The sequence below is a fragment of the Neodiprion fabricii genome, chromosome 2 (assembly GCF_021155785.1).
Source record: "Neodiprion fabricii isolate iyNeoFabr1 chromosome 2, iyNeoFabr1.1, whole genome shotgun sequence".
In the NCBI taxonomy this organism is placed as follows: domain Eukaryota; kingdom Metazoa; phylum Arthropoda; class Insecta; order Hymenoptera; family Diprionidae; genus Neodiprion; species Neodiprion fabricii.
Window position 1 is genome coordinate 11,352,427 of NC_060240.1, and position 27,525 is coordinate 11,379,951.

Here is a 27,525-nt window from a genome sequence, read left to right on the forward strand (position 1 = left end):
CATTATTAGCAGACGTCTATGCCTATCTTCCAATCGGTTCTGTGATTCTGAAATTGTGATTGGTTTAGAGTCGACTTTAGACAAGATGGTCGTTCGCAGGCAATCAATTCGCTCTTTCACCTCTGCTTTCACGACTCGGGCACAAAATGGCGGCGGTTATTTTCTAGGGATTTTTCGTTCACTTATTTGCCGTCGGGAATCTTCCAGTAAACTTTACGCGTAATAAGGTCTGTCTATGAATTATTTCATATTCGATGGAGCAACCGATGTGTCAAAAAATAACAGAAAAGTAAGATGACCGCGGTGCTTACCGTGTTTACTGTGAAATATTTATATAATACATGATGGTATTTATGTGAAAAAGATAAATAAAATGCGTTTGTTCCGTATTTGGTCGAGAGTGTGTCGCCCTCATGGCTGCGCCCTTTAACTGGTACAGTCAACAGCAAGCCGACGGCAATGGCTTATGCTGTGAAGTGACGACTGAATGCAATGGGAACGAGAACACATCAAAACACACCGCTGTCACGGTGCCTCTTTGCATCCTGGCAGACGTTCAACTCCGTTTCTTATGTCCTGAAGATTTGGAGGAAGTCCGAACTTTGTGTGAAGACTGGTTTCCAATAGGTAATCGAACATACTTAATTATTTAATTATTTTTCTGTCACCCACATCTGGAAATACACTTCCAAACTATCCGCTCCATGCGATTATAACAAGTATTCCTTGTTCATTTGCCACTACATGCACGTTATTCTTCTTCGATGTACCAAGTTTCCCAATCATTGCAAGGCGATGGAAGGATAAATCATACCTTGGATTAAAAAATCTTTGGCCTTTAATTCGTCATAACGTGTATCTCGATCGTCGAATATAGAAATTTTTTGACGTAACAGTATGTTGCAAATTATATCTGTCAGAGAAACTAAAGTAACTTTGTTTTTCCATATTTCATTCTCAAAAACCAATAACTGACAACTCTTATAGTGGGATCATAAAAGGAAATCCATTATGATTAATTTTGTACCTGCTCATCAGCAGAATACTTGGGCAAACTGAAATAAAAATTAAAATGTGAATGAAATACCAAAAATTGAAAGTTGCTTAAGATATATGTTTTTAAATTGTTATTATAAAATTTTGGTTGAATTCAGAAGTCTTTTGCAGAATTGTATTGGGACCACAATTTGAATATACTCTAAAAGCTGTCATTTAATAAAAGTTCATACTCATATATAGAATTCTTTTGCAGCTGACACTTAAACCTGAGCTATAAAGTCAAATTCAGATTTTTCATTGAAAGTGCTGTTGAAAGTAGAAAAAAGGTATCCACTTTTTAGGTCGATGATTCTGAAATTAAGGCAAAGTCCTCTTCATTTTCGTCATTGAAATCTCGAACGCAATCAAATAGCTAAAAAATTATATTCCATATTTCAATGGGATAAAGTTATGCTGACACTGCTTTATACACATGATAAATATTTCTCACTATACGCCGGTTGTTGAAGTGCGACAGCCTTGGGAAATACTAAACCACATTATGCTTCCTGCTCATATTTCCTTGAATTTAGTCGTCAGTAATGGAAATGCACCAGAACATTTAAATTGCTACTGTTCGAGTAGAGTCATTGCCTTTGGCAAGTTTTTTGACAACTGATGTTTTATAAATGATTCATTATTTCTAATTTGAATGAATCATTCTGGTATGCATTCTTAAAGATGAATTGGCTAGAATCAGAAGTTAGCAAAAAAGAAAAAAAAAACTGTCTAAGACATATCTAGCAATGTTATGAATGTTGTGAACAATGATAGTGAACACGAATGAAACAACATCCCTTTTATATAATAAAAATGAATCTGAACAAATTTGAATAACGCAAGTTATTATATCAACAATTTGAGATAAGATTTTTATAATCGGAATGTTGCAATTGCTCAAAGTCCTATTTTTTACTATCCGATTCTAATGTTTTTGGGCTTACTTTCTGTACTGTAGAGTTAGTCCTGCTATTTATCCCTTCTCTACAATAACATCTGAAACTAAGGTTTCAGTAGTTGAAACTAAAGCTGTTGACTATTTTAACACAGTCACGATATAGAAAACCTCTTTTGAGAGCGTAATTCAGTCACAATTGCAACTTTGATACCGATTAAATGAAAATGGAAACCTGAAGTTTTTAAATCCGACAAAACTAACCGGGTATCATGTTTGATCATTTTTATAACATTTTGATGATACATTTGAAAGAAATTGCCATTTTGCAACTTAAGAATGATGTTTACGAAAACTCAGACAATTCCAAAGTTATGAAATATGAAAATAAGAAAATAAATTCTTTGAAAATGCATATCTGCGTTATAGCTATGAAGTTCAATGATCACATACTTTTCACTCGGTTGTTAGAATCGAGTCTGTACAAGCTTTTACCTATCTCTATTCCTAATCCAAATTTGCAAACAGCATCTGTCACCATTATTAATAATTTCGACGTTTAATTCAGATTACCCATACACCTGGTACGAGGAGATAACCAGTTCGTCACGATTTTACGCGCTGGCAGCGGTGTACGGAGGAGTGATAATAGGATTGATAGTAGCGGAGATAAAACCTTACTGGAAAGTGAACAAAGAAGATCGTGGTATTTTGTGCTCTAGTCTCGACGACGAATCGCTTGTCGGATATATATTAAGTTTAGGGGTAAGACGTGCCTACAGGCGAAATGGCATAGCTTCCCTCCTCCTGGAGCAATTGTTGGCACATGTTACGGCACCCGAACGCTCGACAGTCAAGGTGGTGTTTTTACATGTGTTGTCAAGCAACGCACCAGCGATACTATTCTATCAAAGATGCCATTTTCGGCTCCACAGCTTTCTACCTTATTACTACTCTATCCATGGCAAGTGTAAAGACGGCTTTACTTACGTTCTCTACGTAAACGGAGGCCATGCTCCATGGGGATTATGGGACTGGATGCGCCATGTGGCCGGAGCCATTGTGAGTCTCGGACCCTGCAGAGTGCCGCATTGGATATGGCAAAGACTGCTCTGGGCGGCGACTCTTCTTTCATACCATAGATGATACCAGCTTGTTTAAACCGTCACCATAGTATCTGTATTCAGCATCATCCCTGGTGAAAAAAATTCTCAGAAATTTTTCAGAGATATACATGATGTTTTTGAGCAATTTAGAGAAATATTCTGTGGCCTAAATTCTAGTGAACTTCTTGGAAAAACACTCACATTCTTTCGAAACTGCATTCTATAATGAAAATCTAAAAAACTCCTGAGTTTTCAAGTGTCTGATTATTTCTGATCAAGTCAAAATTCATATTTTTCAAGAACTTTATCTTTTATCAACTATCTGAAGTAATCAGAATCCTGGTATTTCTGTCAATTTATTAACGGTACTGCATTATAGAAAACTAGAATAAATTTGTTAAAAAAAATTGGAGAATTTTTAAGAATTAGTTAAGATTAATTTTTGTCAAATGAAACTGAAAAAATCTGAGGATATGTGTAAAATAATGTTTCCAATAAAACTAAAATTATGATAAATTTTCAAATATCTTCAAGATACGTCAAGGTTTTACCATAAATCTACTGAAACTAATTTTTTCTACGTAAAAATTGAGATATTTCAACAAAATTCCTACAAATTATTAAATTTTGTCAGAAGTTCTCCAGAAAAACTGAGAAACTGTCGAAAATGCATATTTTGAGTAAATCTGAAAGTTTCTGCAAATAATTTTCACCAGGGATGATATACTTCGTTGAAAGTGGGCGAGGGGGACAGGGGGGCTACTCTAGCTTGAGAAGATGATATACTGCCAAAAATAGTACACCAATACTATACCAAACAATTATTTATTAACGTATATATATATATATATATATATATATGTGTATATATATATATATATTACCAATTACGTGGTGCCATCCCGTACTATCGATAACGATTTCATTCTGCATCTAGAGGTAGCCAGATTTTCTTACTTAGCTATTACTATTTAAATTATTAACAATGTAGAGTGTAGTCTGTATTATACATGGCGTTATTATATAACAATGACGAGTAATGTTGATATTCACGCGTCGAAGTCAGGACGTTATTAATCTAAGCAAATCGTGCTTACTATTAAATTTGTATGCATGAAGTTACAAAAAATTTTACATTTATTTAGTATCTACTACCCGAAAGTAGTAATCAGAGTTTCTATTGAGTCGTGCTGATGGAAAAACATGAAGAAAGAATGTCTGAATATCAACTTTATAATTGAATGAGATTGCTTGCTAATTATAGTGCTGGTATTACAATGGATTTAGAGATCCCTTGAAGGCCTTGGTAAATTTTACCATTGATCTATACCTACTCAAATTTGTACCGTTTGTACTTTGCGTAATTTGGTATGTTTACAATAGTTTATTTAAAACAAGATAATGCACAAAAATTTCTACATTTCCTACTCTACCCTTACTGTATTACAACAACATTGACGAACTTCTCCCAGAAGTGCAGTGAACAGATTAATGAAGCGATGGAAATGAATGTAGCTTCGTTTGTTTCTATAACGTTCAAGGTTTTTGATACGTTATCATTACTGAATACTGATAAACACTTCTCAGAATCAATTGCGAATACACGTCAGAGGCAAATAAGCAAACAGATGGTTCAATAAGAATGTCAGAATAAGATGTGCTTGGTAGAAACAAATTTCAGCTGTGGTCAGTTCACCATTGGTTATTCAATTTAATATTTGAAATGAACAAAGTGAGTTTTTTCTCTTATTTGACTTCGCGTTATATGGCTATATGTATTCATACATGCATTACGTTTATATTTTTATAATGAAAAAAAAAAAAAACATTGTATTTGATAAATGATAGGGAAAAGAAATGAAATAACGTATGGTATGAGTTGGATTCGTCACTGTGGTAAGAGAATCCTGATTTTGCCACCGTCGCAAATTTTACTTTCAATCAAGTCCTTGTTCACAAAAATGAAACGACTATTTCCGAGCTATTTCTATATTGAAATAAGTGTATTCTCGTGTCGCCTGATTTGTACGCACCTATACCGTACCTGACACAACTACGTACGCGTAGAAACGTTATACATATATTCGCACAGATGTACATATTGTAATAACTTTGTTTATAACGAATGACTTGAAAAATCTAATAATAATTATTATTTGCAAACGATTTTGGCTATTATATTTCATACTTGGTAGTACAAGCCGGAAGGAAGAAAATATGAGTATGCCACACTGTAATAAATGATTAAATATTTATTTTCTATCATCTGTTGTATTGCTCCATTGTCATATTTATAAGGTAAATTTAATTTAGCAATAGTTGGCACTCGTTTGTGAAAATTAATTTTTTTTTTCCAACATTATGCATGGCAAATCTCACATAGTAACGAAATTATAAAATATTAACTTTTCTAATCAGTTATTCTCAAATTTATTACCATTTACTTATCAATTTTGAAAACGTACTTTTTATTGAAAAACATACATGCAATAATATAAATTGTTATTACATTTGCATTAATTTTTAGGATCATGACGTTGTATCTTACTGTCAAACGATTATTTAATATTATTCAAATACCGAAAACTTGATTAGAATACATAGTGCGCCTATGACTTGAGCAATATGACGTCGTATGGGCGATCAGTTGATAGTTTCAGCCTCGGTTACAACCAAGTCTACGAATATAAACGGACAGGAAACTTCGTGCAAGTATTACACTTTTCTTTTACTACATTGAGTTCTTAGAAATTATAATGTACGTTGAAAAAGAAACTTTTATATTTGAATACAACACGATTACTATATTATATTTTCTGCCTATAGATAGCGTCTTTCATTGATTTGAATTCCAACGGTCAGTATAACACCTCGTTTGCTTTTGGTATCATTATCTGCTGGAGACTAGGATGGAGTTTAAAGATACGAATTAAAGAACGCATTCGGGCGCACGTGAAATCTGATGGTGTTTGCAAATGCTCGATACCATCCTCGCCAATAACTTTAAACATCTGTCCGCTGTCTTCAAAATTGACACTCACGTTATCTGCCATCTTCAAATGATTCCTAATGCTGTTCATTTTACTGGAATGAATCTGAAACATGGAGAAATTGATACCGTTGCGAACTTGTATTTAAATTTCTCTTTTCGTGAATAATTACCGAAGCATTATCTTGTGCATGATTAATGTGTGCTGACTGCAGAGATGACGTTTCACTAGCACGATTCATTATGGATATAGATTTAGTCAATTTTTGATCCAAGACTGTGTATTCCGGAGCTACCGCTGGAATTGTATCCGCTACTGAATTATTTCTTAAAGAACTCTTCGATGTATTTGAGGATAATATGGAAGCCCTGCTATTGTCCGTAGTATTCTGGAATCGATCGTAATTATTTAAACGTGTTCGATGAGTGAATATAAATTAAAACCCTACCAGGTTACAAGGCTTCTGGTTTTTCATTTCCATTATAAAACGCGAGCCTTCTGCAGCCAACTGTAACATTGTCTTCGTCATCGGTTCGTTTTTCTCGCGAAAATCAGATCGAACGTACAAAGTTTGATCCAAAAAGCAAAACGGCAGCGAATCGTAGCTATTCAGAGATATTATCGACGCCTTTCGAACCTTATCAACAATATACTCTTTGTTCGAGCATAAATCAATTTCTGATTTAACAATTGAGGACATCAGCTGTTCTTTTGTACAATGAAGTTTTGGCTGCAGCTGAAATTAAACGTTTCACATTAAGCATTTAATTGAGATTTTCAGGATGGTATTAATAAGTTCATGATGCTTCATCATTGTAATAATTTTGCAATCACAAAGCAAAATATATTGTGTTATTAAGAAAAAATAGACCCTAAGATTCTTACATTAGGAATAAGCTCCATAGGTAACCACCTCTCTCCAGAGGGATCGATGATTTCCACAATATCAATTTGAGGATTAGCATGTATCTGGAATGTCTCAGACTCTTCCTTTTCGGGTTTTGTTTGTTCACGTAGTTTATCGTCAGCTTCCAGTATCAATAATGATTCAAGCGAAAGTAAAAATTCTGCCTGTCCCGGTACAGCTCGAAGTGCAAAGTTAATGAACTTTTGGAATTCTCGTACAACTTCTATTAGCTTATTTTCCCATAACTTGTCGTTAGTTGCCTTAGCCGCAGTTTCGGTTTTCATTAATTGAAGAATATCGTTTGCTTCTATCACCATATTCTTCAGAGCTTGGATTTGTTTCTGTAAATTGAAGTAACGAAAGATTTCGTAAAGTTCTTCAGTTTAATATGTTTACACAATTAAGTACATTAGTTTTTCGATCTACAAAGTAAATGATAGAATTCAAAATAATTAAAGATGTCATCTGGCTGCAGGAAATATGCTGCGCTAACTTAGCTATCGTATTTAATTATAAAAGTTGTTTTTCAAAGTATATTTTACTCTGTATTAGCGCCATATGACAAAAAAAAGTATAACCGCTTGTACGAAAGATTCTACTCCTGTAAATTGATGAGATTCATCTAAAACCGTGACTGAAACGATCAGCTGATCACCCAGTACGATGCCATATTGATCTAACCACGCCCTTTCTTCTTCAGACCCCAATAAGGTCAGACGACGTACCAATGCAACAAAATTCGTGTGTTCATCATACTTTAAGATTATTGCTTTTTATTGAGTAGACAAGACAGAAACGAAATTTCCCACAAACCTCGAAACCTAGATGAATTGCATGCTTTTCGGAACTGGCGCGCATACGCTCCAAGCACAGAACATAAGTAACATCAGCAAAATTTTGCATCTCGAGCTCATGTCGCTGTACTTGCAAAGCCTCATTCTTATTTCGTTCCATTTCTTTCATTTTTACATCCGTCTTTGCACGCTCACGTCTGAGCGAATGTAAAAAAAAAATCAGTTTATGTAAAGAGAAAAAATGCATGCTCCATTTTTAAGTTAAAAAATATATGGACAATTCTGTATTCAAAGATTTCGGATTTAAATCAATTGAAGAAAAATTCAATAATTCTTCGCTACATTCCTCAATTCGAAATATTTAAAAACGAATGTCGTGAATCAGTCATTCGATTAGTTGAATCAATCAATGTACCTGATAATTTCGTTAAAATCAGCAACCATATTTTCTTTCTGTATGCGTATGGAATGCTCGAAGTTTTCATAAATAGAAGTGACGACGTAACTTATTTCATCGCGTAACTTCTTCAACATCATTTTCGTCACTTCAATCCTCTCTCTAATTACTACCTTTTGCATCGATTTAGAGCATTTTTGAAAAGCTTCTGCGAGAGCAATCTAAAATACGAAAGTAAGATTGAAAATTACCATAATTTAAAAATCGTCATAAGCTTTTCTTTTATTGCAAAGTTAATAATAATTTTTTTAAAATAGTTCGTTTTAATTCGGACATGAAATCGGACAATCGCAAAAGTAAGTTTTCCAATAAGTTAAGTAAAATTATGAGAAACTAATATTGTTAATTATTACGATAGATGTAATTGTAACCTGGAGGTTCTGCTTAAACTCCTCTTGCAAGTTTTGTATGTATTTCTCATACTTTAGTTGGAGTTCTTGTTCCGCGAGTTGTATAGCTCTTCGTTTTTCGGCCTCAAACATATTGCGGGTGTCTTTGTTATCCTCCTCATACTTCTTAACCATTTTGTCGTACAACTCATGTTCATATTTTTCCATCGCCTGTTTACCTATTGCTTCATGATCATTTGACGAAAGTTTTAATATGGTTGACTATTTCAAGATTTCGAATTTTGAATATTGTCGGCGGGTGAATTAGGTCCTAAATATGGACGTGGTTGGGGCAATATGGCACCGAAAGTGGTGACCAGCTGATCATTTTAGATAACGTTAACAAATGTCAAGATACAGAAGATATCGTGCAAGCTGTTAGACTTTCGTTGCCTGATGTTAAGTTAGTCTAGAGTAAAACATGCGAGGAAACACTGCTTTTACAATTAAATACGACCCCGTTAATGTGGTATTACGACTTCCACCAGATGGCCGCTTCTGAATTTCCCGAAGATTAGTTAAACGATTACAAAACTGATCTATCGTTTAGTCGCACAGCCCCATCACTTACCTAAAATTCCTTGGTGAGTACATGCTTTGATGCATTTATTCGTTAACGGAGGTACAAGAGCAACTTTTTGAATCAATTGGTCACTAGGTGATATCCAGAGCTCTTCACGTGGTCCTTTTAATGGAGGTATCACACCCAATAACTTTCTCGAATCTGGATGACCGTGGTCAAAAAACACTTGTGCCATCGACGATCCCATGCGTTCACGTATCTCCGCCTGTACTGGAACTTCATCTTTTATCACCATTTCTAACCGTCGGTATTTCGGATTTGTACGAACTGCAACGTATTTCATCCGTGAAAAATTCAATTTCCCAAATACAGTAGTTTTCATTCTTCAGGCTCGATTATTAGTCAATAAAGAGGCTTGTATATTTCCCATAGCAAAAAACGTCCGATTAAGAAGAAATCCTAAAATCACCTAGACAGTTTCAGCACTCAAAAAAAATTGCTTAGCATTTTCAAAAGTGGATAACTGTGAGCACGGATTTCTTGTGAGTCGGATTCCAGTCGAACCGCTAATCCGATTCGAATTACATTTGCACGGGACCCGGTTGTTATCCCAAAGATGTATCAACCGGGGTTTCAACGTAATCACACTCCCTGTTTCGAAACAGCAGTCGCCACAACTTGGTTACTTTCGTTTTGAGATTATGCAAATAGCTTTGCGGAACAATGCAATGATTTTATTTTTTTACCTGTCCAGTATCTCCTTTTCGTTTTCTCAATACCACTTACATAAAGTTATGATCATTCTTCAAAAAATTATACCGCTTTCCGAAATACTGTGAGTAACATTGGTGATTTCATTATGTCAATAACACTAGAGGCTAATTTAGTAAGATTACTTCATTATCGGAAATATCAGGCTAAGTATCACTGTGTGATCATGCATCATGCAAGAAAGCGACGAGCTTTTCGGCAGAAACCGGTTCGTTATTAGTTGGAATACTGAATTTAGCGTACTTACACATTTTGCTTCCGGTCAAAACAATTTTGTAATCATCACATATGAAGTTTATACAGAAATGAAGGCTATTGAGTTAATCATATTATTAAACGTATTCAATTTCGTTGTGATTACATTATGGCACTATATTTTTAACCTTTTCTCCAGATAGGTTTGACACTTGATAGATTTAAGGCGCCATGCAACTACAATTATTCAGCTTACCGCCAAAACTGTAGAAATTATTTAATTAGGCCTGCGTAAAGTGAGTAGAAACTAGTGTACTGTGAGAAATGAATGAATAGAAAAAAATGCAACACTGATTCGAGTGCCATGAAATTACATTGCAGCTCGAATGACAAACTTAGACTGATCATTGTTCCAGGTAACAAATACGCCTGGAACAATACGTCCACAGCCAATTTCAGATAGTACTAGAACAATATTGAAGGATGAAAAATGTTAATTGGAATCTAGAAAAATAAACCTATTTGTGTGAGATTTCTAACATTGTGTTTTGCACATATTGCTTCGCGTAGTCATTGATGGTGAAAACACCCTAATAAAATCAGCCCGTAGAATTTTTTCGGTTTTTTTATTATCATTCGATTAACTCTAAAACTACTCGACTGAACAGATTCGGAATCATAACAGTCCAAGTTGATATAAGAGGACCCAGACATCCTTCTAAAAATGGTCGGAGCGGTTTGGATGCGGATCTCTAGACCCCGAAACGTGAAAATCAAGTGAAAACAGAGCTTTTCATTTTTAAGGTGATTATAATAAATTCTCTTCTTAGAAAATCGGGAAGTTAAAAACTATAAAAAGATTAAATAATACGTTACCACAGGTTTTTATACAACAATTGCGTAACAATTTGAAATATATGTAGTTCTATAATTCATCTTGCTTCGCCCATTTCGGATAAATTGTGAATCAACTAATTAAATGATTCTTTGTGTTCGTTCAATTTCGAATATTTGACAAATAGAGAAATGGGGGAATACCCTTTCAACCCGCCAATCGCGTCCGTGGCGAACATCAATCAGTGCCACACGTGATCAATTGTATTTATCTTTATAAGCCGTATGGCTAGCAACAGTGGCTTATCAGTTTGGTGGAGGCACTTCAAGTCAATGAATCCGACGCCCCATTGGCCCTTTCCGTTCGACTGAGACCATGATTAGTCGAATACCTGGGGCATGGTGCGCGTGGCGAAAAGGCGGTGCGACAGCGACAGAAGGATCAAAGAACAGCAAGAGCTGTCAACGGAGTTTCAAAAATTATCTTATCCGTGTAGAGGGTAATTTACTTTGTTACAAGTTTCATTTTGGTTTACAGACGCTACTTATGAAGTTTATTTCACAGTTAGACGCTATCGAAAAGTATGCGCATAGTACATTGCACGTGAAATCAGGTATACCCGCCGTTTACAATGCAGAATTGGTTAAGTATTGTCGGTCGAAAACTTTGCTCCAACAACGATAACAAGCAGGTGCAGAAAATTCACTGTATCTTTCGGAAATAACATAACAGCTATTGATTGAACACACGCACAGTAAGTACCTGAAACATCGATTATTATCAATAATACCACCTATTTGGGTAAATTCCAAGTAGTAACGAACTTTGATCTGTCATCAAATTGTTAAACACTTCCATTCGTAAATTCGGCTAAGATTAGCTTTGTTGTTGAATCACATACGAATTAAATGTTCAAAACTCAGTAATAAGATTTATAAATATCGTGAGATTTATAAATGAGATTAGATCATATTGAATAGTATTTGTCAGTTTTTTACGAGACTTGAAAAACTGGTTATTCCGACGCCTGAAGTTCATGAAAGAATTATTCTCATATGAGCGATAATAGCTGAAATGAAAACATAGCCAATTCAAGGTAGTTTACAATAAATACGATGCAACGTGTGTTAGAATTTTGGAATGAAAAATTTTCCCTCCGTTTTGATAATAATGTGTAAAGTGAAAGAATTGATTAACTTGGGTTAGCAAATAATTGAGAATCGATTAACTTTCTATTTTTTTTTTTTCTTTGTTTTTGTGATTAAATTGAAACTTGATCATTGTTCATTAACTAGCATTGTTTCTATTACTAGGGTCAAGCAGCCGCAGAAATAATTTATACAAGAGCAAGTATATTCTGAATCCAGAAAGAAAGGTGTATTAAAGAGAATATTATAATGGCTGTTTCCGACCCACATGCTGCATTTAACTACCCAACTGATCAGGATAACTATGAAACAAGTGTGCATTCTTATAACCATCAAAACCCCGAGGAAACGTGTTCGGTAAGTGTGAACAAAGATGAGACGAATGAAAATGCGCTAGAATTGACTAAGAACGAGGAATTGGCAAAATTAAAAGCGAAGAAAAAAGGGGCTAAGAAAAAACGGCAGAAAGAAAGTAAGAAAGTAGAAAAGGCTAATAACAGTTGCGATGCAGAGAATAAAAACAATATAACGGCGCAGTCAAAAATAAGTTTGAACTCCGTTTTAAGTTGTAAGACTAGCAAGACTAAAACTGCTGATAATGCATCGAATGAAAAGGTAGAAATTATTGATAAAGAAGAGGAAGCCGACGACGAATTTTTGGACTTGAATGCTGCGTTTGTTAAAGTCTCTGTAAAGCAGAATAAACATATCACTCTAAACAAACCGACCGTCTCTAAACCAAACAAAGTTAATCGACCTGAAGCTATTGTGAGTTGATTATTCTATTCATTGATGTACAATTTTTTCAACAATATTTTGTTGAGATATTTCTCCTGTTGATAATTTTTCATAGAAAAGTTCTGCCTCGTTGCCCCAGTCCGGTAAACTGGACATGAGCAAAGCAAACCATGATACGGCTGAAATATTGGGCATTCAAAGCTGCAAAGTTGTTCTTGTCGATAAAGATTTTCATCGAGCAGTTAAGATTCTGACTCAGGCCATTCTCCTTGCTCCAGATGACCCTCGCCATTATATTAATCGCAGCTACTGCTACCTCAGACTTGGTCAATATACTGCGTGAGTATCTGATTATAATATGTCGATAACGTTTCAGCTTTTGCATCAAAGTTTTCCACGAATAGTGACAAAAATTCTCCGAAAGTTTTCATAATTGTATTCAGAAAGCTTCTCAGAAATATACCTACTATGTTCTTGGACAGTTTTAAAAAAAATTCCTCAGTATTTCTGGAAAAGTTTGATTTATTCTCGTCTTACAAGATAGAAGTCTGGTATTTACATAGCTAGCTGTACACGCACCTGACATTTTAGGGGCTAACACCACTGTAAAAACAAAAGAACAGCGCTTTTTTGGCCGTTTTTTTTGGGACTGAAAGAAAGATAATAAAATAATAAAATTTTAGGAAGTTATTAAGCACATATTTAAATATAATACAAAAAATTATTATCAAAAAATTTTCAAAAATGGGGGCACTGGAGCTATCTCTGCAAGATATGTTGAATTCTGCGGCATGCAGCGTTACTGGTGCAAATTTGAATCTAGAAGCAAAAAAAAACTACTTAATCCACACTTATACAACTAGAGACATATGTGGGGATTTTAAAAATATTGAATTTTCTGTAATTGTGCGAGTATATGAATGAACATGTTCAATTTTCGACCAAAGAAAGGGCACTTATTTCTTAATAAATAATGTTTAAATTAACTCAGTGAACATCTCCTATGTATTTCTATAACTATTAATATATAGATAAGTGATTTTTTGTTTCGAAACTCAAATTTGCACCAGTTACACTGCATATCGCATGTCTCGTGAGAATGGCTCCAGTGCCACCGTTATTGTATATTTTTTAATAATAATGTTTTCTATTATACTTAAATATTTGCCTAATAACCGCCTCAAATATTATTATCGTGTCACCTATTCTTCCATCCAAAAAAAATGATTAATGATTTATTACTTCATTTTATTCACAAATGAAATTGCTACAAATCCTCTGATACAGATTTTCACATGAGCTCGTCAGTTGTCAAAAAACATCAAATGTGTAACATCTCTACGAGTTGCAGATGATAAACTCACGATTCTGTAAAGAATACTACCTAGTTTGTAGAGAATTTGTTTAAGGGGACATACAGACCTTAAGTTGTGACATGTAATATTATAGAAGACTGCATCGCAAAATGAGTTTTATTTTTTTACTTTTTGTGTTCAAGTATCTTATTGGACAAACTTCCCAAAATATTTTTATCCCCTAATATATGTTACAACTGCATCCGTTATGTTATTCATAATTTTTATATTTTGATTATCGATTGTTTTCCAAGGCACTCATTATGGCTGTGTTTTTCGATTTTTAAACAAGAACTAAATTTCTGAATACTATTGGTAGAAACGTGCAGGATAATCAAATTTGATAATGTGCGAAGTTGTAAGTTCAGCAGTTGCTGATTGTTAGTAAGCGCAGACGAAATCCTGGCAAATCATAATTTCGAGAGAAACTCTCTTCAAGAGGTGAGCTTTTTTTTTGTTTAATTCCATGTATTATGAACGCACGCTCTCTAGAACGCTTCAGCAGTATACATTACTTTCTGGTACTAGATACTTCATTGGTAACAAATCGTTTGTACCGTCTTTCCATATTTCAAGCCTCTCATAAAACTTCCATGTTTCAACGTTTTTTTTTTTTCTGCATCAAAGGGGTTCGATCAGCTTTAGTTACAATCAGGAACTTTCATGCAACAAATTATCTCTGTTTCATATCTGCATAAAGTAAATTATTTCAAAATAATTCAGTAATATTTTTTTAATTCCGTTAAGACGTATGATTGTAAAAGTTTTATGTAATTGAATTTAGGTGTTTTCGATATACATTTACAGTCACGCAGTAGCACAAGTGACGTCACACAGTACTCTTTGTTTGAATAATAAACGAAGCAATATTCCCAAATTATTTTACCCCAAATTACTAAAATATGCGATCAAAAAATTTCATAAAACATTCCAATCTTGAATTCTCTGTCTTAAAGGAGGACGAAGTTAGTAACATTATTGTAACGATGCATGTTTAGGAAAAATCGTTACTTCGCACCTTATATATGTCTGAAATTTAGTAAATCGTGATAAGCAAAACATAATCTTATTTTTAAATCCCACTCCTTGAAAGTTGATCTAAAATTGTGCAATAATGATTTTTTCCGTGATGTTTTGTTACGTTGATGTTACTTACCAGTCTTATCAGTTTGGTAAAATCTCTACCGAAGTCTATTATAATTATCATGCATCAGGATGTGGTTGCTAATCAGTGTATGACTAATAAAGAGCTTAGCAGTTTTCAATTCTAAAATTAAACATCTACAATGACTCAAGAGCATGGTCATCCACACGAGTCGTGCCTTTTAAGTCAAAAGTCAGGAAAGAAAAACCATTTGTAAAATCTTCAGCAATGTTGTTTGCACCAAACTGGTAAATACAAAAACAACGGTATCACTAGGACACAACCGAAATGAAGCTGTACAAATTTTCGAAAATGTTTATTATTAATCAGGATGTTCAAAATGATCCAACTCAGGTATTTTTTTATCCAGTTTTAATGTTTCAAGGCTCATTCTACTCCCTGCTGTCTCAGTCCCCACCAATTTTATGAAGACCATTCGAGAAATCTTCCATTATTCCATAGCTGAAACGAGCAAATTTAGTTGCTGATAAACATCTACTGTACCATACTTACAGAAATATATTATTATTCGTTACAGAGATAAATTTTTTCCAGTTTCTTTCAGGTAATATCTGAAAATCTGTATTGGGAATAAAATAAGCACAATAACATTGGATTCGAATAAGAAAACACCAAAGCTTAATCAATTTGACTGATTTTGGTATAAAACATATTAGTCAAATTGTTAATATCTTAGCATGTATTATTCGATTTTGCTCAGAATTATTTTCACTACATAATAGTGATGTTGTTTCATTCGCGATCACAATGATTGGCACAAATAACATTGCTGAAGATGTGATGTCTTTTTTTTTCTTTTCTGAACTTCTTATTTAAACGATACAGCGCATTCATCTTTAGGTCCATTTCTACACAATTGGGACAAAAATTGACCTGCATTTTGAACAATAAAGTAACATCTGGCCTTGATGAAAATATATTCTCTATTGATGAGTAGAGTCGGCTCCCCATTTATAAAGCCTCTACCGTTTACGAATTACCTTGTCACTGTAATATAACGGAACATATTGTTTATTATTTTATGGCTCAGTACCAAAACCATCACTTACAAATTGTTCAATATTTGCAGTCTGTCTGAAATTGAATAATATCATTTACAGAGCACTGAACGACGCTCAATTTGTGAAAAAGAATGCGCGGACAATGGAACAATCTATAAAGGCTCTTGCCCGCGAAGGGCAAGCCTTGCGTGGATTAAAAGTAAGCTGTAATAAATGCTTGGATTTAATTTACAAAACAAAACATTGTACAAAAGTACCATTTTGCAATTTACGAATGACTTTGAATGGCTTGAGTTTCCAAAATATGAATAAGTTTTGCTTTATTATTGTTAACTGAATTCCAGGCAATTCTAAAGTTACAGAATAACGGTTTTTCCTAAAAACGCATCGTTAACATAATGTTACGATCTCCAATTTCATATTGAATCTGTTTTCTTATTGCGTGTTGATTTTTCTTTTTCGTAGCAATACCATGAAGCAGAGAAGTGTTTTGATGAATTATTGAAGCTAGATCAACGAATTGACTGGGTACTCGGAGAGTTGGTTGTGGTACGTTTGATGCAACTTACAAGTATGGGTTTTTCTAAAATGGACTCTCTTAAGGCTCTGCAACAATGTTCATCTGTTACTGTGAGTAGATGATATTTATCAAAGTAAGGATTTTTCTGTTTTTTTTTTTTTTTTTCATAATTTCGTTGTAACAAGCGTTGTTTTTTTTTTTTCTTTGGTTTTTTCTTTTTTCATTGATTTATCTCCTATCGATCCAAGGATGCAGTGACATTGTTGACATCAGGAAATATAAGTAGTTCAGAATTAGAGAGTAATATTAATACGCCCGAGATCGAAAATTGCGATGGCGACGAAGTTTATTTTTCTGACGACGAATCAAGTAGCACAATTTTATTATCCAAACTGATATCTGATATATCATACAAATCTAGTTATTATAAAAATCTACGATCCCAACCATTTTCCTCCTCTAAGTGAGTATTGGTTTCTAATTCATTGTTTCTCTTTTTCTTTTTTCTTTTTTTTTTTTGCTTTTTTTTTTAATTCTTAATTTGTATTTTTGTTTTGTTACCTTGCAATTTTGTTTAGGGCCCAAGAGTTTTGTAGCAGCTTGGAAAGATCTTTGAAGAGTAGCATTTCTATGGAATCCCTTCAGCGAACCAATGACAATGATCAGTGGGAAGTTCAGGGTAACTCGAAATCACTAATGAGCACTTATAAACCTCAAAAACCAAAAGTTATAGCAAATGATAGCAGTACCATTTGGGTTGGCAATATCGAAAAGAATGTTACAGACCTTAAATTACAGGAATTATTTTCAAGGCAAGTAATTTTTCTTTCAGCCTAGGGCTGTGCGATTAATTGGTTACTCGTAGACTTCAGTGATTTGTTTTACGGGTTCATCGATGAATCAATTAATTGAAAGAGAAATATTTCAGAAAGACAGTTGATTAATTAATTTATTGAGCAAATGGTTACTTGAAAGACCAATACACTGATTAATCGGAGGAACGATTAATCGAATTTCCATTGCTCGATAACCTAACCATCGATGCAAAAAAACAATCATTTGAACTCTTCGATTACTTGATTAAATACACAGCCGTAATTCTTACTAAACTGCAACTCATCACATTATTAATCTGTTTATCAAATTTTTTATTCTAGATTTGGCTCTATAAATTATATTCGACGATTCCCGGATAAACGTTTCGTATTCATTGATTTCAATAGTAAAAAAGCTGCAACGAAAGCGTTAAATAGCATGATAAATTTTCAAGTCAACGGGATACAATTACCAGTGAAACCATCCACAGGTTCTCTGACAAATAAATGAGGAATGCATTTATTATTATATCAATAACGGGATTTACCTTCAATTTAAATATTTCATATTCAGCATATACGGCACCTGATTTGGAATGCGAAATCTGGGGGAAAAAAAAACTGATTTTATTTTTAATATTTGTATGCTTACGTTGTACGATGTCAAATCAAGTTTTCGTATGATGACGTGTGACATTTTTAATTCATTATACATATTCATATTTTCAGCCAATACTGCGGAAGGAATTTATCAAATATATTACAGCCTTCTCAGTTTAATAGGTTTTCATGGTTTGTTTTATTTTTATTCTACTTTTCTAACTTATTTGACTTAGATTATTTGGATTGCTTGAAAATAAGTAAAAACTGTTACTTCGAGTAATTGTATGAAAAAGAGACAGCACTCTGAAATAGGGATGTGCCAGATATCCGTTAACCATCCGGTATCCGGCCGGATTATCGGATAGCAATAATCTGTTCAGAAGATAATTATACTATTACTCAAGATGATAGAAATGGAAAAAAATTAAAGTGGACAAAACTGAAATAAGTAGGAAATGAAGATTCTCAGTTTCACACTTCAATTTAGGTAACCTTACTTTAAAATCCAGAATTTGGCGATTTTCTTGTACCAGATACCGGATATCCGGTATCCCGGAAGAAAAACAAATCGCTATCCGGCACATCCCTACTCAAAAGTCTGACTATGGATAAAAATATGAAGGAACAGTTTCAGTATTTCAAATATTTGAAAATCAACTTGTATCTCATAAGTGCCGCACGAAAATTTTCAAATATCATCTAGAACACACAAGATTTCCCTTACGATGTGATATTATCATTATAAATTTTATACTTGAAGTGGTATTTTATAAGCTGTAATATAAATGGAAATAAGAACAGTTATCTTTTGCATAATTTATTTCAGAACTTCCTAGAATACTGTAAACAATAGTTTTTACAAAGTAGAAGCTTACAGAAAAAATGGCAGTTATTACTCTCAACAACGCGTATGAAGATAAGAAATCGAAATATTGTACGACATCATTTATTAATTCAGTTATATATTGGTAATTCAATAAGTCTGAATCTTCTTTAAAAATATACGTTTTATCAATTGACTCATTCGCAGAATAATCAACCGGAAATTCCATTAAATACACGATACATTTGCAAATTCTGCAGTAAAAATATCCTGACAAGTCATTCTTATCAATTTTTCTTTGTTGATCCTGGTGCTTGGGTCAATGGTAAAGGGTTGAAATGCTTTGGCCGTGTCTGAAAGGTAGAAAATTAATAATATATAGATAATTCCGTGCAAGGCAAGTAGCAACTTTCCTACTTTTAAAACTTGAAGGATATGCAACACTCATGAGATAAAGCTTTGAATTTTTGGACAGAAAAGTGCATAAAATTGCTGTTGTAAATCGTACTGGATTATTGGGTGCATGTTTACTTTTTTTACTGGTGGTTTGTTACAAACTGCTGTGAAGTGATTTAGCATTCCACAATTCTCACATCGCTGTCCCCATGCAGGGCACCGATTCGGCTCATGGCACGTATTGCATTCAGCGCAGTTCGACGTTTTGTTATTTAGATGATTATCCGCCGCATTGTGAGACGGTTTTTGCTGAAGTTCTTTTGGCATACACAATTTGGAAATTGGTTCAGTTTGTTGACACCTTTCCCACATCTCGACGGCTCGGCTAAGGGACAAATCTTTTTCCTCGAAAAGAAATTTCCTCAGTTCCTTGTTCTTTACATCTAATATAATTTTGTCTCTTATCAGGCTTTCTGTTAAACCACCAAAGTTGCAAGTACTTGCTTTTTTCTGTAATCATGAAATACAAGTTTTACAATTAGCTTTTAAAATGCGTCGAGTTTTGCTGTTCGACCCACAAACTCAGCAAACCGTATTTCGGAGAAATTATTCAACTATAGAACAGGATAGTTCAAGATCACCTTAAGTGCTCAGCTAAATGTAACTGTTTATTCGTTCTCCCAAACGATTCTTTGTAACATACCTTCAAAGTTTGCACGTAGTGTGGAATAGTCTCTGAATGTTGTCTTACGCTCGAAAAAAAGATGTATCGATCATGCACCTCAGTTTTTCTTGGTGAAAAAAGATTTTCGAATTTTTCTATTAGTATTTCCACATTTTCCTCATCGTCCGGATCGTCGAAAGTAAAGTTTTTCGAAACTGTCAAGCCGAAAGGACCGATACAATTCAAAAGCATGCTGGCCCTCACATCTGTTGGCTTATCAGCGTTGCCTGAAGCTTTCAGAAATATAAGAAACTGCCGTTTCCAGTCTTTCCAGTTTTCATCCATTACACCTACAAAACTCAATTCCGGCGGTCGTTGCGCATGTTCCATTTCTCAACTATTACGTCTCTGGTAAGAAAGATTATAACAAGCTCTACAAATTTTTATACTTAGTACAGTGATTTTAAACCATTGCTTGTCGCTAAATGGTAATGGCCAATTTTATTCAGTATTTTTCGTCAAATTTAGAGAAACTAAATCCCAATTATTAGTCTTCAGTTCAAAAGAATTTTTTCGCGTGTAAGTTATATGAAAAAACATTCTGGGCGATCTCATCCTCAGAGGATTCAAAGAAAGCATTACGATTCTTTAGTTATTTGCCAATTTCTCAGTTGACTTAAAAAATACTAAATTCTAAAGGAACATCCTCTTTATTACTGAAATTTTATTTCGGCACTCTAGAAAAGTTTATTTTTTTTTAATAACCATAGCTTATGTATTAATATTACATACATTTGGAAATATGAATTTTAAAAAACATTTCACAAACATATCAGACATATCAATAAAAATGTTCAATTTTGAAGAATATTATGAATAAATTTTCCACAAATATTTCTTGAAAAAATTCAAAAAATTATTCAAAAGCAACTTGTCAAAGTGTTCAGAAACATATTTGTTTTCAATAATTTAAAAACAGCTGCCTGTGTCAATAGCAGCCTAATAGCAGCCGATATAAGCTGTCTAATGTCTCAGTAATTAGAGGTGCCAACAAAACCGCAATATATATGAGGATTTTTATTCATCATTGCTAAACAGCAATCTACTGCACAAACAGTTCCTATGAACAAAAATCACCTTCAATTGATGAATCAAGCTGAGTTATTCCTTTACTGTGGACACGCTCCTGCTGGCACAAGCGATGTCATCAAACACAAATTGACGACTGTGCATCCCACAAAGAGAGTCAAGTAACAATGCTACACGTCAGTACAGGGGGTTTCCCCTTCTCGAATTGGTAAGGACCGCGACTCAAGCGACATCTAATGTTTACATTAATTCATGCTCGAAAATTGTGGGATATACGTAAGATATGTGTAAAAAATAAAAAGCCGCCATAAAAAATTGCTTAAAAATTTATAAGCACTGTAAATAAAAAATTTGATAGTATTCCTGAAAGAAAAAATTTTGTAGAACTTTTCATGATGAATAAAGTAAGTATAAAAATTGAAATAAATATCAAATACTGTTATTTTAGAATAGGATGAGGTTAACCGATGAAATCCAAACGAATAATATGTGACAGGTACAATAAAAAACATCAGAATAATAGTAAAATCATTTTTGCAACACCTGCATGGAAAGTCCATTTTTATGCACCATTCACAACCACCGAAAGTAGTCTTTTATACACATGTGCGGGAAAAACTTTCGCGAATTGCTATCGGTGTGAGAAAAAAATCTTCGCACATTGCCGGCAGTATAAGATAAACCTTCGCACATTGCTAACGGTGTGCGAAAAAGACGGTCGCGCTTTTATTCACAGTTGCGCATTTCGCAAACAGCTGCACTAGCGCCACCAATGGAATAGTTTGTCACTCTTTCCCGTGCTCGACATCGTCACTGAACAGACATCGTGCCGTGGTTTCGTGCAAATATAATCGTGTATGTCGGACTTGCCATTACAGGTGTAGCAAAAAATAGAGTTCGATACATGCGCGAAAGTTGGCAATGCCTATCTCGCGTGAATGCGCCGCACTCGCCCTTCGACTCATCTACGGTTCGTCTCCGGGTTCGTGCTGCGCCTTCACGCTTGTGCGGGCATTGCCACCTTCGCGCACTAGTAACGAAAAACCCTATTTGAAAATACTTCGTGTTGTGTAAAACTAATATTGCGCGATATGTTTTAATATATATGGGACATTCTTTTACAACCAAACACCTTTGTGACCGACGAATTTTTGATTTAGCTGAAATTTTTTTTGACGGGTTCTATATCGAAAAAATAGGGATACGTATTCGAGGATTTTTTTATTTCACATATTTCGTAAAATAGAGGGGATCGAAAATTTGATAATTTGGTATTTTTTGGCTTGGAAGACTCATTGCACTTTCAAAAATTCATAACGCCGGTTCTATTTGAGCTGGAAAGTTCGTTTTTTACATCTCAAAGCCAATAAAATGAATTTTATTACAACGATTCTTTCATGAACGATTATTCCCAAATTTATACTGTTATAAACAATTAATATGTTTCAATCGATTTTTAACAGTTGCCCCAACCTCGTAGCGAGTTCTTAGCACAACCATCGTATTCTACACGGAAAAAAAAATTCTGTTCGGCGAGCTGTATTCTACAGCTCCAGTAATTATACGCACTCTACGGTCTATCTTGTAGTTACAGCAACTATACCTATATTAGTCAGCTCTGATAGCTGCAAGTTGTTCAGCTCTCACAGCTGAATGGTTTTGCTCTAAGAGCTGTAAGTTGCGCTGTGCTCTGGTGCGTTGACATATTTCATAACCTTCAAATTTCATGAGTATGATTTAAATACAGTTGATAGATAATTGTTTAAATAGTCCATTCAAATATGTAAATGGCACTGAATAAATAATGATAATAATGATGAAAAATAATACTAATAGCAATATAATTGTACTATTTAATAATAAGCGCTGTGAGCGTAGCCGAAAAATTCTGGTCTAGCTCTTCGAACGAAGCTGTTTAGCTGCGAGAGCTGAACAACGTACAGCTATGACAGCTGACTAACAGTCAGTTATACGAACCATGCAGTGCTCTTCCAATAACAGAACGTTTAGTTCGACGAACTGTTTACAAGTAACTATCTAATATTTAGTTCCACGAGCTGAATTTTTTTTTCCGTGTACATCAAATTTTTTATCCATAAAGTATTTTTAATTGATGGAGAAATTATTATTACTGTAGGAAAAGAATTAATTTATCTACCGCGGCACATCACGTCGGCGCGCGGGGAATTCCGATGCACGCCCTTTTATCTTGCCTCGTATCCGTTTCCTCTGTAATATAAATGATTACTCTGTATTTTTAACTGAATATTATTATTCATTAGCATATAAGACTTTATAAAAAATTTAACAAAAAAATAATAAAATAAAAAATATCATTGTGGCAAATAAAAAATTAATTTACCAAGATTTTAATACATTAATATTAGTTATTAAACACCGCGTTCTGCATTACTTCACACAATATTTACATTCACTTTTAATATGTATAGTATTATTCGTTTAAAAATTTGCACAATCGTTTTTTTTTTTGGACACAATGAGAATTGCTTTGCTTCCAATTCTTCAGGAAAGGTTGGAATCACACAAATTTTCAAGAATAAATGTGAATATTGTAAGACGTACTGCAGGACGAGGTACTTATTAACTAAAAATCATGTATTGAAATCTTGATAAATTGATTTTTTATTTCACACAATAATAGCTTGTATTTGATTATTTTTTTGTTACATTTTTTATAAAGTCTTATTTGCTGTTGAATATTATTATTCAATTGAGAATATACAGTCATCATTTATATTACAGAGGAAAAAGATACGAGGCAAGATAATGAGGCGTGCAATGGAATTACCCGCACGCCGACGTGACGTGCCGCGGTAGATAAATTAATTCTTTTCCTACAGTAATAATAATTTCTGTATCAATTAAAAATACGTTATGGATAAAAAAATTTCACGTAGAATACGATGGTTGTGCTAAGAACTGCTATGAGGTTGGGGCAATTGTTAAAAATCGATTGAAACATATTAATTTTAGCAATACCATGAAGCAGAGAAGTGTCTTGAAGAATTATTGAAGCTAGATCAACGAATTGACTGGGTACTCGGAGAATTGGTTCTGGTACGGTTGATGCAACTTACAAGTATGGGTTTTTCTAAAATGGACTCTCTTAAGGCTCTGTAACAATGTTCATCTGTTACTGTGAGTAGATGATATTTATCAAAGTAAGGATTTTTCTGTTTTTTTTTTTTTTTTTTTCATAATTTCGTTGTAACAAGCGTTGTTTTTTTTTTTCTTTGGTTTTTTCTTTTTTCATTGATTTATCTCCTATCGATCCAAGGATGCAGTGACATTGTTGACATCAGGAAATATAAGTAGTTCAGAATTAGAGAGTAATATTAATACGCCCGAGATCGAAAATTGCGATGGCGACGAAGTTTATTTTTCTGACGACGAATCAAGTAGCACAATTTTATTATCCAAACTGATATCTGATATATCATACAAATCTAGTTATTTTAAAAATCTACGATCCCAACCATTTTCCTCCTCTAAGTGAGTATTGGTTTCTAATTCATTGTTTCTCTTTTTCTTTTTTCTTTTTTTGCTTTTTTTTTAATTCTTAATTTGTATTTTTGTTTTGTTACCTTGCAATTTTGTTTAGGGCCCAAGAGTTTTGTAGCAGCTCGGAAAGATCTTTGAACAGTAGCATTTCTATGGAATCCCTTCAGCGAACCAATGACAATGATCAGTGGGAAGTTCAGGGTAACTCGAAATCACTAATAAGCACTTATAAACCTCAAAAACCAAAAGTTATAGCAAATGATAGCAGTACCATTTGGGTTGGCAATATCGAGAAGAATGTTACAAACCTTAAATAACGGGAATTATTTTCAAGGCAAGTAATTTTTCTTTCAGCCTAGGGCTGTGCGATTAATTGGTTACTCGTAGACTTCAGTGATTTGTTTTATGAGTTCATCGTTGAATCAATTAATTGAAAAAGAACAATTTCAAAAAGACAATTGATCAGTTAATTAATTGTGCAAATGGTTACTTGAAAGGCCGATACATTGATTAATCGGAGGAACGATTAATCGAATTTCCATTGCTCGATAACCTAACCATTGATGGAAAAAAACAATCATTTGAACTCTCCGCTTATTTGATTGAATACACAGCCGTAATTCTTACTGAACTGCAATTCATCACATTATTAATCTGTTTATCAAATTTTTTATTCTAGATTTGGCTCTATAAATTACATTCGACGATTCCCGGATAAACGTTTCGTGTTCATTGATTTCAATAGTAAAAAAGCTGCAACGAATGCGTTAAATAGCGTGATAAATTTTCAAGTCAACGGGATACAATTACCAGTAAAACCATCCACAGGTTCTCTGACAAATAAATGAGGAATGCATTTATTATTATATCAATAACGGGATTTACATTCAATTTAAATATTTCATATTCAGCATATACGGCACCTGATTTGGAATGCGAAATCTGGGGGAAAAAAAAACTGATTTTATTTTTAATATTTGTATGCTTACGTTGTGTGATGTAAAATCAAGTTTTCGTATGATGACGTGTGATATTTTTAATTCATTATACATATTCATATTTTCAGCCAATACTGCGGAAGGAATTTATCAAATATATTACAGCCTTCTCGGTTTAATAGGTTTTCATGTTTTGTTTTATTTTTATTCTACTTTTCTCACTTATTTGACTTAGATTATTTGGATTGCTTGAAAATAAGTGAAAACTGTTACTTCGAGTAATTGTATGAAAAAGAGACAGCACTCTGAAATAGGGATGTGCCAGATATCCGTTAACTATCCGGTATCCGGCCGGATTATCGGATAGCAATAATCTGTTCAGAAGATGATTATACTATTACTCAAGATGATAGGAATGGAAAAAAATTAAAGTGGACAAAACTGAAATAAGTAGGAAATGAAGATTCTCAGTTTCACACTTCAATTTAGGTAACCTTACTTTAAAATCCAGAATTTGGCGATTTTCTCGTACCAGATACCGGATATCCGGTATCCCGGAAGAAAAACAAATCGCTATCCGGCACATCCCTACTCAAAAGTCTGACTATGGATAAAAATATGAAGGAACAGTTTCAGTATTTCAAATATTTGAAAATCAACTTGTATCTTATACCTGCCGCACAAAAATTTTCAAATATCATCTAGAACACACAAGATTTCCCTTACGATGTGATATTATCATTATAAATTTCATACTTGAAGTGGTATTTTGTAACCTGTAATATAAATCGAAATAAGAACAGTTATCTTTTAGCTAATTTATTTCAGAACTTCCTAAAATACTGTAAAAAATAGTTTTCACAAAGTAGAAGCTTACAGAAAAAATGGTAGTTATTACTCTCAACAACGCGTATGAAGATAAGAAATCGAAATATTGTATGACATCATTTATTGATTCAGATATATAGTGGTGATTCAATAAGTTTGAATCTTCTTTAAAAATATACGTTTCATCAATTGACTCATTCGCAGAATAATCAACCGGAAGTTCCATTAAATACACGATACATTTGCAAATTCTGCAGTAAAAATATCCTGACAAGTCATTCTTATCAATTGTTCATTGTTGATCCTGGTGCTTGGGTCGATGGTAAGGGGTTGAAATGCTTTGGCCATGTCTGAAAGGTAGAAAATTAATAATATATAGATAATTCCGTGCAAGGCAAGTAGCAACTTTCCTACTTTTAAAACTTGAAGGATATGCGACACTCATGAGACAAAGCTTTGAATTTTTGGACAAAAAGGTGCATAAAATTGCTGTTGTAAATCGTACTGGATTATTGGGTGCATGTTTACTTTTTTTACTGGTGGTTTGTTACAAACTGCTGTGAAGTGATTTAGCATTCCACAATTCTCACATCGCTGTCCCTCTGCAGGGCACCGCATCGGCTCATGGCACGTATTGCAGTTACGGCAGTTCGACGTTTTGTTATATAGTTTATTATACACCGCATTGTGAGACGGTTTTTGCTGAAGTTCTTTTGGCTCATGGAATTTGGAAGCGGATTCATTTTGTTCACGGCTCTCCCATATCTCGACGGCTCGGCTAAGGGACAAATCTTTTTCCTCCAAAAAAATTTTCCTCAGTTCCTTGTTCTTTACATCTAATATAATTTTGTCTCTTATCAGGCTTTCTGTTAAACCACCAAAGTTGCAAGTATTTGCTTTTTTCTGTAATCATGAAATACAAATTTTACAATTAGCTTTTAAAAGGCGTCGAGTTTTTCTGTTTGACCCACAAACTCAGCAAACCATATTTCGAAGAAATTATTCAACTACAGAACAGGA

At 33.9% G+C, this 27,525-nt stretch overlaps 4 protein-coding genes and 1 long non-coding RNA gene across 8 annotated transcripts; 3 read left to right on the top strand and 2 right to left on the bottom strand.

Annotated features, from left to right (window-relative positions):
- The first annotated feature begins 17 nt into the window (after nt 1–17).
- On the top strand, nt 18–3,221 carry LOC124175958 (N-alpha-acetyltransferase 60). Its single transcript, XM_046556646.1, has 2 exons — nt 18–627; nt 2,502–3,221. Exons 1-2 carry the CDS (start codon nt 414–416, stop codon nt 3,077–3,079), a joined length of 792 nt encoding a protein of 263 aa, XP_046412602.1. The 5' UTR covers nt 18–413; the 3' UTR covers nt 3,080–3,221.
- Nucleotides 3,222–4,513: 1,292 nt separating this feature from the next.
- LOC124176999 lies at nt 4,514–10,182 on the bottom strand. Its single transcript, XM_046558982.1, has 10 exons — nt 10,118–10,182; nt 9,148–9,426; nt 8,541–8,755; nt 8,146–8,348; nt 7,750–7,927; nt 7,515–7,691; nt 6,915–7,277; nt 6,478–6,765; nt 6,202–6,417; nt 4,514–6,134 (listed from the first exon to the last, which is right to left on the bottom strand). Exons 1-10 carry the CDS (start codon nt 10,119–10,121, stop codon nt 5,898–5,900), a joined length of 2,160 nt encoding a protein of 719 aa, XP_046414938.1. The 5' UTR covers nt 10,122–10,182; the 3' UTR covers nt 4,514–5,897.
- A 914-nt stretch (nt 10,183–11,096) lies between these two features.
- Nucleotides 11,097–27,298, top strand: LOC124175944. Of its 4 annotated transcripts, none has more exons than XM_046556620.1 (8): nt 11,097–11,654; nt 12,214–12,816; nt 12,902–13,125; nt 16,407–16,506; nt 16,773–16,937; nt 17,076–17,290; nt 17,406–17,639; nt 25,419–27,298. In XM_046556620.1, the coding sequence occupies exons 2-8, from the start codon at nt 12,298–12,300 to the stop codon at nt 25,585–25,587; spliced, it is 1,626 nt and encodes a 541-aa protein (XP_046412576.1). In that variant the 5' UTR covers nt 11,097–11,654; nt 12,214–12,297; the 3' UTR covers nt 25,588–27,298. The 4 variants fall into 4 exon arrangements, with proteins under 4 accessions (XP_046412576.1, XP_046412578.1, XP_046412575.1 ...); XM_046556622.1 differs by having other exon boundaries at nt 11,203–11,654; nt 12,926–13,125; XM_046556619.1 differs by lacking the exon at nt 25,419–27,298 and adding an exon at nt 17,985–19,320 and having other exon boundaries at nt 11,207–11,654.
- Nucleotides 19,065–21,402, bottom strand: LOC124175957. The gene is made up of 4 exons (XM_046556644.1): nt 21,266–21,402; nt 20,168–20,536; nt 19,600–19,974; nt 19,065–19,421 (listed from the first exon to the last, which is right to left on the bottom strand). The coding sequence occupies exons 2-4, from the start codon at nt 20,516–20,518 to the stop codon at nt 19,356–19,358; spliced, it is 792 nt and encodes a 263-aa protein (XP_046412600.1). The 5' UTR covers nt 20,519–20,536; nt 21,266–21,402; the 3' UTR covers nt 19,065–19,355.
- On the top strand, nt 24,086–24,955 carry LOC124175963. Its single transcript, XR_006869276.1, has 3 exons — nt 24,086–24,376; nt 24,516–24,730; nt 24,840–24,955. It is a non-coding gene; the product is annotated as an uncharacterized LOC124175963 (long non-coding RNA).
- Nucleotides 27,299–27,525: the final 227 nt, after the last annotated feature.

Coding starts and splice junctions, on each gene's coding strand:
- LOC124175958 (XM_046556646.1), top strand. CDS start 414: ATGGCTGCGCCCTTTAACTGGTACAGTCAACAGCAAGCCGACGGCAAT. Junction 628..2,501: donor TGAAGACTGGTTTCCAATAG/GTAATCGAACAT, acceptor CGTTTAATTCAG/ATTACCCATACACCTGGTAC.
- LOC124176999 (XM_046558982.1), bottom strand. Junction 8,756..9,147: donor TACTCACCAAGGAATTTTAG/GTAAGTGATGGG, acceptor ATGAAGCAATAG/GTAAACAGGCGATGGAAAAA. Junction 7,692..7,749: donor CAATTCATCTAGGTTTCGAG/GTTTGTGGGAAA, acceptor ATAATCTTAAAG/TATGATGAACACACGAATTT.
- LOC124175944 (XM_046556620.1), top strand. CDS start 12,298: ATGGCTGTTTCCGACCCACATGCTGCATTTAACTACCCAACTGATCAG. Junction 16,507..16,772: donor AAGCCTTGCGTGGATTAAAA/GTAAGCTGTAAT, acceptor TCTTTTTCGTAG/CAATACCATGAAGCAGAGAA. Junction 16,938..17,075: donor AACAATGTTCATCTGTTACT/GTGAGTAGATGA, acceptor TATCGATCCAAG/GATGCAGTGACATTGTTGAC.
- LOC124175957 (XM_046556644.1), bottom strand. CDS start 20,518: ATGGAACATGCGCAACGACCGCCGGAATTGAGTTTTGTAGGTGTAATG. Junction 19,975..20,167: donor ACTACGTGCAAACTTTGAAG/GTATGTTACAAA, acceptor TCATGATTACAG/AAAAAAGCAAGTACTTGCAA. Junction 19,422..19,599: donor ACAAACCACCAGTAAAAAAA/GTAAACATGCAC, acceptor TCTACCTTTCAG/ACACGGCCAAAGCATTTCAA.